Here is a 12,028-nt window from a genome sequence, read left to right as displayed (position 1 = left end):
AATCTTTCTCCAGGATTCATTTGATGAATCACAGACCTTCTCGCGCATATATTCCTATGACTGACCTCCTGTCTGTTGGGTACAGCTCGGTGGTGACCACATCCAGGGAGTTCCAGGCGGAGATGCTGAGGCCGTTGTAGAGGCAGAGCATGAAGATCATCATGGACTCGCTGGTGCCGAACCACAGGAAGAAGCAGCTGATGCCTGACAGCACCATGGAGCCTCCTGCGGGACACAACGCGACACACGCCTGTCACGTCTCGGACGCAAAAGATGCAGCAGGAGGAAAAAAAGCAGCTCTTCATAGAGACCGTTATGTCATACCTAACATGCTGAGACGTCCTATTTTGTCCATGAGGAGGGCCGAGACGATGTTTCCTGGCAGCACGGCCAGCGTTCCCAGGAAGTTGACAAAGTAGACCCAGTAGGCGCTGTAGTCGTCGTCGAATGTCATCTGACAGCCTGTCTTGTTGTGGTGGAAGGAGCTGTTGATCACTCTGGAATTTGTAAGTTTGGCGTCGTCAATATCTGTAAAATTGAGAGACAAGCGTTGAGTTTTCATACTGCGTTTAAAATTACTGTGAGGCACTTTTGACTGGATCTGAAACCAATCCTGATCCTCTATCAGACCTCTATCAGTAAATAGACCATCAGAGAGAAGATGGTCTATTTCTATAGAGTTATTCTTAATGCTCGTCATCGGTGCCACCGGGTCGGATTCTGGTGAAATCAGATGAACTCATGCAGGTTCACCAGAAACTCCTTCAGCTCAGACTCCAGCAGAGACCGGTCCATCGTGGACAGACCCAGATCCTCCAGCAGAGACCGGTCCACCGTGGACAGACCCAGATCCTCCAGCAGAGACCGGTCCACCGTGGACAGACCCAGATCTTCCAGCAGAGACCTGGTCCACCGTGGACAGACCCAGATCCTCCAGCAGAGACCGGTCCACCGTGGACAGACCCAGATCTTCCAGCAGAGACTGGTCCACTGTGGACAGACCCAGATCCTCCAGCAGAGACCTGGTCCACCGTGGACAGACCCAGATCCTCCAGCAGAGGCCGGTCCACCGTGGACATACCCAGATCCTCCAGCAGGAGGAGAGCTCAGCTCCCGGCAGCAGCAGCAGAGTCTCCTCCTCCTCCTACAGGAGCAGAGCTTCTCCTCTCTGCTCCTCCGGTCCCCAAAATGTCGAACTGTTCCTTTAATCTAAATGTAGCTTTCTGGTTAATCATGACCTAAATAAAGTCTTACACTGTTAAGGCATTTTAAAATTGAATTAATATGAACATGCATTAGGATACTCACAGTATGTACTAAATAATCTGAATAGTTAAAATGTCTGTGGGCTCTCTCCCTTAATAGAAAATGTGTATTAATAAACTTCAGCTGCTGCAGTGAAGAGAAAACCTTCCCTGCTCTCACCTCTGCTCTCATGACGCACTCCCCCCTCCCTCTATTTCCTCCTCTGCTCTCTAGAGACACATTGCCGGGGGCAAAGAGACTTCATTTCCCATGGGGCATTACCAGCAACCTGACGTGCCCTTACTGTTTCCACGTTCAGCTCTTTTTCCGGAGCGCTGGAGGGAACTATTTTTCCACCGTGCGCTCCCACAAGGTCTGATTCAGCTCCTGTTCCTCTAAGAACATTTCAAATGTCTGCTCTGCTTTTCCTTTTCTTCTTGCTCTGAGTTTTTTTTTTTTTGTCAGCCACCAAGAATGATTGAATTGCATTTTTATTCCATAGTCTGGGTTTATGTTTTGAATGCTTCTGCAGATGCTTTGGTACCAAAACAAGTGACGAAGGGAGAAGAAAAAAGATCACATTTTGGAGATTAAAATCCAGCTCTTCAAAGAATCATGTTCATGTTCCTCGCCGTTTGAATTTTTGCATGCATCTAAAACATCAGATACGGTAAAAAGCATCCCTCCGGGAGTGTTTGCGCTGTTAGAAATTGACATTTTCAAATGCTCTGCAGCCCAGCCCGCCTCAGTTTTCTTTGTTAACGCCAGTCGCCTGAGTTCAGAGAGGCAATCTGTGCCGGGGCAGCGAGGTTAAGCAGTAATTTAGTGGAATAACAAAAGCACAGCCATAAACGCTCAAACCCATTCTTTCTTCCCCCAGAAGCTCGGACGTTAAACCCAAAATGAACTGTCAGGCATAGACTCAGTGAGACTTATGTGTAAGCCACCCGCAGTACAATAGCATTTTTTTGGGAGTACTGGGAGGAACTGTGTGCTGTGACTGTGGGTGATTCTGCAGGCGAAGACTCACCCGTGTTGTAGAAGAAGGAGTCTACAAAGGTACAGTTTTTGAAGTAGGATCCTAAGGAGGAGACATCTTCAAAATAGCAGTTGAGGAAAGAGGAGTCGATGAATGTGACTGCCTTGAACTTCATACCGATGAACCTGTGAAGAGGAGATATATATACGTATATATATATATATACGTATATATATATATATGTATATATATATATATATACGTATATATATATATACGTATATATATAATCAATCAAATGAATCAATAAAACAGGATTATATTTCTGAGTTAAAGGTGATGCTATTGAATTAAATGCTAAATGGATAGTTTAAAAAAAAGATAAAAATCTTTGACATAATTATTTTTTTTAACCACGCATTCTTCTCCCGTGTCAAAACCTGGCGCCTACATTACCCACAATGCAACTCCAACGCCGACAGTTGCAGATTTGAGCGTTTTATGCTAGTAGCAGCTAACGGAGCCTCCAGCTGTTAGCCTGCAGCAGCGATGAGCAGCTAGAGGTCTGGTTAGCTCACTTCTTACTAACTTCACTCCTCCAGATATTCTTCATTTTCAAACTTGTAGTCTTTAGTCCCAACCAGCGCTGCCTCAAGCGACTTACGACTTACGAGTGAAACGTTTCTTACGACGTAGGAGGTCCATGTAGAACAACACAAACACAGGACTTTCACCCAGGAGGCTGCTGTTTGGGTCCCGTGTGAAACCAAAAGTAAATTTAAAGGCAGGGTCGTTAATCTTAAGAAAGCTAGAGTAAGCTCGATTTTAAAAACTATCCTGTTCCCAACTCTTTTCAAAGGAAAGAAGCTAACGGCGCTAGATCCAAAAGTTGCTAAATCTAGCAAGAAAGTTGGACGTAAGAACACATTTGCAGTACTTGTACTTCACTTAAGTATTTACATTGTATGCTAATTTACATTTGTGCCCCTCTGCATTTCAGTTGAACATATTGCACATAATTCCACATTTATTTGACTTCATCTATAGTTACTAGTTACTTTACAGATAGATTTTACAAACAAGACAAATGATCTTATTACAAAATATGATGCATCTTTATAGATTCAACTATCGAACAGTAGAAAAAGCCACCAGCACGTCTATGTTAGTAAGAAAATGTTAATATTGTATATAACGTAACAATCTGAAATGGACCATCCTGTACATTTTACTGCTAACATTGTACATTTAAAACTTTAAATGCAGGACTTTTACTTGTCCCAGAGTACTTTACTTAACGTAGGATTAGTGCGTCCATCCTGCAGCATGTCTACAGTAATATGAGAGCGCTCACCAGACTGTAAGTGATCCATATGATCTGCTGCTGTGCACGGTATCATGTTCTTGATTTAATCGCTTAATAAACAGAGAGGATGGAAAACCAAAACAGCGCATCTCCTCTCTGGCCTTTGTGTGAATCAGAACCAGGAGGAAAAGGTGTGAGTGTGTCGTGAGAGAGAGAGAGAGAGAGAGAGAGAGAGAGAGAGAGAGAGAGAGAGAGAGAGAGATAAAGCTTTTAATTTCCTGGTGGTGGGGGAGATAAAGGCGGCAGAATACATATTACCAGCAGAGTAGTGCTGTTTGCGGGAATGACGGATAGCACCGCTGTCCCACAACGGGACGAGAGGCTTTTAACCACAACACTGTAACCAGGGAGGCTCACGGGTTCAGATCACTGCAGCGGCTTTTCTTAATCATGAATCCATTCGTCTGAAGGAGCCGGGGGAGTATACTGAAGTCCAAGTCCACATTCTTTTTTTACCTGTCATTTAGAAAGACCCCGTTTCTGTGGATCTGGTTCTCCAGGGTGAAGTTGAAGGTGAAGTCTTCAATGCGTTCATTGTTGTGGATCTTCACTCTGGAGGCGTACTCGTCGGCCTGGAGGTGCTTGATGACGTCAGGGAACCACACAGAGAGCCCGTAGTACCTGTAAAAACACACACACACACACACACACACACACACACACACACACACCGACAGCTTAACCCAAAATTTGCCTCAGAGGGCTACACAATCTGTACAGCATACAACATGTTCTGTTCTTAGAACGAAAAACTCAAACTAAAAAAAGTCACACACACATGAAAATGGTGCCGACTCCTAAATAAGCGTATTGGCATCCAGACTGTAAAGTTTGTGATGGAACAAAAGGTCAATAAGTCAGATTTTTGCTGCTGTTTCCTCCTCTGCAGTGTCTTACATACCTGAGGTGGTTTTGAACAAAATATTTATAAAATATTAATAAAACATTAATTACAAAAGGCTGAAGCTTCTTGTTGCATCACTAACAGTGAGTATTTGTCTTGTAGTACAACAGCTTACTGCGGTCTCTTTTTAATCTTAAAAGACTGACAAGAAGTCACCTTCTATCAAATAGTTCTCTCTGTCCAATCAAACCTCAACATCCATCAGGAGGATGTAAGTGAGAGAGCATCTGCCTCAGTGCTAAGCACCTCACCAAAACTGTTATTTAGCTGGAAAGTAGTGACATCTATGGTGACACACACACACACACACACACATATATATATATATATATACAGTATATCACTATATATCACTACATATACTGTATATATATATATATAGCATCGTTCAACATGACAGAAGCATACAATCACAATATAGAGAAGTTGAGCTGTTGAGGACATCTCTTACCCAAAGGACAGAGTGAACCAGACTACAGCCAGCTTGATGGTGTTGTCTTTCACTGGGTAGTTGAAGCATCTCATGAAAGTCAACCAGATCTGTAATAAAAGGGGAAATAGTTCTACTCAATCTATATCTCGTAAAAAGAATAAAACAAACCAGGACAGAATAAACAGGAAGCGTACTCCTCTGAGCTCGGTCTTGATCTTGAAGAGGACTTTGAGAACCGGGTTGGCCGACTCGTTCTGCATCTCCACCAGCTCGTCCAGCTGCCTGGGGGTCTTGATCCTGTTCACCTGCAGGGGGAGACACCGCTCTGTCACCCCGGCCGATGGCGTTTACAAGCAGCAGCAATGACGACAAGTGGCGGAGGGGCCCGGCGTGTACTCACGGTGAAGACTCTCTCCGGCTCCCCGCGGGCTCGCATGTTGGTGTCGTGGATTTGTTTGAGCACCATCCAGGCCTCGTCGTGTTTACCCGTCTAGAGGGACAGTGAAGTCACATGATGTGTGAGTGTGAACACACATCAGGATCTCATTCGTCGTCCCCCGGGGGACTTTAACTTCTATTTATACTCTCATTGTTCAGGTTTGCTTCTATATTTTTAAGCAAATACAAATTTATATGTATGTACTATGGCTGCAAATGACATTAATGCTGGCACAGTGGCCAACCCCCTCCACCTGACAACATTGTGGGCTTTACATTTTGACAAAAAGCACACCGAATTAGCCATTAGCAGCTCCTGCTTGCAATGTAGCCGTGCATAGAGACAACTGTAACTTAAACAAAAGATGCCTGTGTGCACAGTTACACTCAGGAACATTAGCATTAGCTCTAAAAACCGGAAGGTTTTATGTCACTCCAGAGGAGGACAGACTTTATTTGTTGAGTGAGCTCCGTGAAATTGAGACCGAGGTGCACTTTTAGTTTTACTGTCCTCTCTACGAGGACATAAGGGACGCAGTCTTTAGTAAAAAATGACCTCCACTTATGTTGATCTCTTTGTGCTGGATGAAAATCTTGAGTTGTGCTTCAGGAAAAGAACCTTTTTTTGTACTTTTGAACTTCAAAATGTGACGATTCTCTGGAGAGTTCTGGAGTTATAATAGAGCCTCTTTCTCACAGGATTTCTGAGCAGATTTATGGACGTTTATTCAGGAGGAATCAGAGATAAGGACGCGCTTGGGAAGTGTAAGTCACACTGAATCTGAAATCACGTCCGTGTCCACAGATTGTGTGCGTCACGGCTGCAGCTCCAACTGCGGACCGTGTTGGTGAGACGCTCTTATCAGCAGTCAAACTTTATCAAACTATGATTCAAACTTCACCGGCATGCGTCTGTCCCTTTCACCTGAACTCCTGTCACCTCACAGTTTCAAAAGCTTTCAAAGAAAATGCAATTTATGACTGCATTTATTTTAAATTAAGAAAATAAAGTTACTCCACAAAGGCTTTGATGTTCTCTGATATCTATAAGAATCACTGTGATTAAGAGCTGCCATGCTGCATCACAATGTCCTCTGTCTCTGTCTCTCTCTCTCTCTCTCTCTCTCTCTGTCTCTCTCTCTCCCTCTCTCTCTCTCTCTCTCTCTCTCTCTCTCTCTCTCTCTCTCTCTCTCTCTCTCTCTCTCTCTCTCTCTCTTCCTCTCACCTCCAGGAAGAAGCGAGGACTCTCCGGCATAAAAGTGAGAGCCACCACTGCAGAGACACACGGCAGCGCACACACCACCACAAACACCCTCCAGCTGTGGAACTGGTAGGCCGAACCCATGCTGAAACTCCAGCCTGCACAGAGAAGCACAAGACACACACATTTATTTTAATTATCATAACACCAGACATGAATAAAACAAGCACATAAAAACTCACGTGTAGCTCTTTCTTTCTTTCAAGGTTGGACGGACTGAAGGTTTTAAGTTTCAGTCACGGACAAAACATGCATGATGTTTCTGCCACAAGCTGATGAAATGAATTAACCTGCAGGTCAACTTCTTCCCCTCTCTCTCTCTCTCTCTCTCTCTCTCTCTCTCTCTCTCTCTCTCTCTCTCTCTTTCTCTCTCTCTCCTTTTTTTCTCACTCGTCATTTTCTCGCCTGAATCGTTTCATTAATCGCAACAGAAATTAGAAAAGGACACATTTCTTCCAGTGAAGTAGAATAAGCTCGGTATAGGTTATTATATTTGTCTGTATATAAGAAGTTGATGTGGTCACCGTGACGTCAGCTGTTGGTTTGTGGACTTTGGGTTTGACCCCTTTAGTTTGGCATTTTTGCAGTCGCCATCTTGTTTTTTTGCAGCCAGAAGTGACAAGAGAAGGTGGAGCTAAGTGCAAACCGAATGCTGAATAAGATATTTTTAAGCAACTCCCAGACCAGGATAATGTAATGTAATATAATAATATATATTATTAATGACATTCATTTGCTTTGTTTTTATAGTTATTGCTTTTACTGGTCTTGTTTTTACCATGTAAAGTGCCTTTAAGTACCTTTTTAAGCGCTATAAAAAAGGTATTATTATTAAAGAAAAGTATAGAAAAACATATAAACTACTGTAAAGCAGATTGAAATCAGGAGGATTTAAAGTGTGGTGACCCAACGTGATCTCATCTCAACTCATATTTTTGACCGAGGGAAGCTTTCTGCGTCGTATCCTGATGCAGAAGGTTTGTTGATGGTTAATGTTGTGTTAGATTTAGGCAACAAATTGACTTGGTCAGGGTTAGAACATTCATCACAGTCTGGCTTAAATTAAGTGGTGTAACATGTGACATAATAATGTCAGTAAAAATCAATTTTTGGTTTCACACGGGACACAAACACCGGTTCACTGGGTGAACATGCCGATGATCAATATGTGACAAAGCATTTTCAGCGTGAGTCTAAATTTATTTCACACAGCGGAGTCTGATTCATCGAATCAGCAACAAGAAAGTATGTTAATGTGTGTGTGTGTGTGTGTGTGTGTGTGTGTGTGTGTGTGTGTGTGTGTGTGTGTGTGTGTGTGTGTGTGTGTGTGTGTGTGGCCTGTGGTGCTGCTCCGGCCTGTACCAGTACAAACCTCATTAGGGGGATTATAGCTTTAATGGACTGGAGGAGATGGCTGACTGATTCAGATACTCAGCAAGATTTATGTTCCTATTCTACAGTAAGTGAGCACGGCTGAGACTCTCACACACACACACACACACACACACACACACACACTGTCCTTGGCCATTGTTCAATGCTGTTAATGAAAACACAGAAAGGCAAACTGGCAAATCACACTCACACTGCAAGACACACACACACACACACACACACACACACACACACACACACGTAATGAAATATATAAAACACAGGCTGCGTGATTTTATTTTTAACCGTTCTTTTACTGTATCACATTCTTAACACCTTAAGAAAGACAGAATGACACACACACACACACACACACACACACACACACACACACACACACACAGAGTTATCTGGCCTTTGTCCACCAATCGATGTAAAGAGCACTGCGGCGGAACCTGCTACCCACACACCGCTGCGTCTTGGAGAAAAAAGAAACGTGTTGAAACAGTGACGTCTAATCAATTGACCTCAATTATGAGACGCGGCCGGCACTCGAACGCTCACTCGCCTGAATAAAGTTTGTGACGACAGACAGAGAGCCTTCGTGTTGAAAACTTATATCTTTAGCTTTACTTCAGAGCCAGAAAATGAGACGCGAATACTCGTAGACATGAGCTTCATAGTGTGAAAAGCTTTTACTGTGAAGGAAAGAAAACACAATGTTTTTGTGCGATAACAGCCGACGTGCATCTCACGTTTCAATGGTTTTGTTCATCGTCTGCGATACGAAATTTTCAACACAGTCAAAACAAATCAGAAGTGTCCCGGTCATAGTTTTAAAATCCTAGTCACCGGTTTGTACCAACGTCTCCTGAGCGCAGAGCTTCAGAGCAGCGAACAGAAACAGATGAGCTGTTCTGCATTACGCTGCCCTCTCTGTTCCCATCACAGGGAGGTCATTTTGAGGCACAGTCTACAGCCTGACACACCCTTATTCTGCATTGCTCGCTGTACAATGACGCAGCAAAAAAAACAAAAACCCAACAACTATGATGCAAGTCGACTGTTTGGCTGCACTGTAAACAGATACACCAGCTGCTATATGTTTCTGCTCAACAAGTGTTTGCAGCCCGCAGAATTCTGGGACATGTAGTATTAAAATTAATCTGTCTGTCTTAAAGCTGCATTCTCTCTAATGTCCATCAGGGGGCGACTCCTCTGGTTGTATAGAAGTCTTTGAGAAAATGACTCTACTTCTCTCTTGATTTATTCCCTCAGTAAACATTGTAAACATGAGTTTATGGTCTCAATCTCTAGTTTACAGTCTTCTTCAATACAGCATGATGTTCATTTAGTACATTATGGTCCATTTAGAGTCAAACAGACCACAAAGCAGGGTATGCTTTAGGGGCGGGGCTACACGGTGATTGACAGGTCTCTTGCCAGAGACGTATACGGGCGACGTCACGACGACTACGTCTACTTCTCTCATACAGTCTATATGGTCATATTCTATGGCGGGTGTCGCCAATTCAAGCAGGACAAGACTCTTAAGATTTATAACTTAAATTAAGTGAATGGAAAATGATTTTTATTCTGAAAATCCCCTGAAGCTTCTGTATTAAGTGTGTTCACACTGCCAAGAATGGCAAAAGAAAGTATACTATGAGTGACCGGACGGTGAATTCATAACGCTGGACACTTCTCACCCTCAATGGTCGCCATCGTGGCTACGTAACGGGGGGGAAGGGACCACCCAACTTTGTAAAAAGTGGTGGAAAAGGTGGCGTATATTTAGTATAGTAATATAGTATATTTACATCTGCATTCAATTATAATACAAATGTCAAGTGAGCAACAATGGCGATATTTTGGCTGCTGACAAATGCTGCCGGTGATGCTCCGCCCGGTTGATTTAGAAGAAGAAGAAGAAGAAGAAGAAAGAGAAGCGGTAATGTTGCAATCTTCTTTTCCGATAACAGCCGTGTTTGAAGTAAGTGTACACAGTGTACTGCAAGAGCACTAAGAGAAGTAGCCGAACTGAAACAGCACAGATGTTTCCTCCTGCAGAGAATGTGATGTTTTCTCTCTGGGTCATGACTTTATTCTAGATAAGGAACTTAATTAACTTGCATTATAGAGTCACACGCTCCTGATGATGAACACAGCCCTGAAAGAAAAAAAGGCAAACAAAGAAACCCTTCCTCTTCACTCATCCTCTCCTTCACACTTTCTTTCTTTCCTCCCTCCCTCTCTCTTTGCTCTGCTGTGTCCCCTCACCTTTCGATTATCCCTGACACCGGCCACATAAATCACCCCCCCCCCCCACCTCTCCTTTCCCGCTTGTCCTCCTAATCTCTTCCTCTGCTCCTCTTTCCTCGTCCCCTACACACCAGATTGATTTCATTTCACTCATTTTGTTCTCATCCTCTGACACACACCTCCTCCCTTTTCTCTGTTCATCCTCCCTCGCTGCGACCTTTTATGTTTCCCTCCCTCGTGAATCTAGTTTTACCTCCGACATTTTTCACATGAAATAACATGAAATGAACGCTGATTGTGGACCTCATGTGAGGATTGCGACCCTGTTTTGGTAAAAAAAAAATGGTGAAAAGCGACGTCTGACAGCTGTGCCTCCCCCACCCACTGAATTTAAAAGGCCTTCATATTTACTGTGTGGGCCGACATATGCTCCTTTGCTGCTATTGTCGGAGCCTCTACCTACGCTGCCACCTGCTTTGTGTTCCTGTGCACCCTGGAGGGCCTTTTCTAAATCCAGCCCCATGATTCGGAAAATGTGTTTGCAATGCAACCCTGCAGCTATCGTGCTGCGGCTGCGTGTGCATCGGTACAGCGGGGAGCACCATAAAAACAGAAGAGCCACACCGCCGACTCAAACTTTATTGCCGTCTCTATTTGCGGTAATGTTTTGAACTAGTGATGCGGGGGATTCTTGATGGGGGGGGGGGGGGGGGGACCTCTGCAGAGCTGAAAGTTAATGTACATTGAGGCTCAACCTTTTCTGCGGCGTGACGCAGCCTCATCGTGGCCAATCAAATAGACGCAAGAGCACGAGGTCGAGAGTCAAGTGTTTCGTTGACATTCTCGCTCCAGACTCACCAAATACTGACGTTTGGTCTCAGTGTCTCCAGACGCTTCGAACTGTGACGCTCTAGTGTCCCCTCTAGCGTCAGTTTTGGACGTACATGCGTCGTGTATTTTCAAAATAAACTTTCAAAGGAAACACACAGTTTCAGCTCGTGACACAAATACAGTCTGTGGAGGCGCCGATGGGACGTTTCCTGTATTGATATCGATACCAGTTCATTAATAAGATGTGAGTTTCACCGTGTGGAAGTGACTGAGATTATTATATTTATTATATTATTTTAATCATGTAAGGGAACATCAGGCTTGACTTAGAGGTTACTTTCCTAAGAAGTAAAATACCAGTGCATAATGTAATATAGTATATAAACATAGATTTAAATTGAGCAGATTGGCCCCAGCTATTTGAGTCAGTATCGTTCCGATATCAGTATCGGTGCATCTTTAATACAGTGGCTTTTCAAAATAAACTTCCAATGTTAACTTAGTTTTTAGGTTAGCTTGGTTAGCTTCAGGAAAGATCGTGTTTTAGGTCAAAATAAGAACATTTGTTACGTAACTGTCAGGCTGGTCTCATCCAGCATTCGTAGCTAAACCTATGAAAAGTAATGTGCCGTCAGTTTGTATGCAAGTAACGAGAGTGTTGCTGACTTTGGTAGGAGACGTATAACTCTTCCGTTACGTTGCTTCTGAACGTTCACGGGACACAAACAGCGTGTTTTACTGGGTGAAAGTCTGCGTTAGTTTGACCCGATCATCCACCTCGATCTCCTTCATAAGTAGACTTTGTCTCTCTTTATACTGCGGCTGTTTCTGTGAGCGTCTAATAAAGACACAGATGGGTTTATATTGGAGTTAGTTGAAAGCCTTATGTGTCTCATACGGACGCTTAAAGGTTGCCTCGGTGGGTCGGTATCAAA

At 43.6% G+C, this 12,028-nt stretch overlaps 1 protein-coding gene across 1 annotated transcript in view; it reads right to left on the bottom strand.

Moving 5' to 3' along the window:
- LOC137869237 (synaptic vesicle glycoprotein 2C-like) overlaps window positions 1-12,028 on the bottom strand; it is a 37,700-nt gene that overhangs the window by 4,593 nt on the left and 21,079 nt on the right. The window contains exons 5-12 of the mRNA XM_068706497.1: window positions 6,591-6,724; window positions 5,328-5,417; window positions 5,122-5,232; window positions 4,946-5,034; window positions 4,047-4,211; window positions 2,276-2,409; window positions 325-528; window positions 66-225 (exon numbers count right to left, since the gene is read on the bottom strand). Coding sequence (XP_068562598.1) covers window positions 66-225; window positions 325-528; window positions 2,276-2,409; window positions 4,047-4,211; window positions 4,946-5,034; window positions 5,122-5,232; window positions 5,328-5,417; window positions 6,591-6,724 — 1,087 coding nt within the window. The remainder of the gene's footprint in view (window positions 1-65; window positions 226-324; window positions 529-2,275; window positions 2,410-4,046; window positions 4,212-4,945; window positions 5,035-5,121; window positions 5,233-5,327; window positions 5,418-6,590; window positions 6,725-12,028) is intronic.

Source organism: Cebidichthys violaceus, unplaced genomic scaffold (genome assembly GCF_023349555.1).
Source record: "Cebidichthys violaceus isolate CVI_PGR_0920_01 unplaced genomic scaffold, fCebVio1.0.p SCAF_12, whole genome shotgun sequence".
NCBI lineage: Eukaryota > Metazoa > Chordata > Actinopteri > Perciformes > Stichaeidae > Cebidichthys > Cebidichthys violaceus.
Note: the sequence above shows the minus strand (reverse complement) of the source record. Positions and strands in the feature narration are given on the sequence as shown.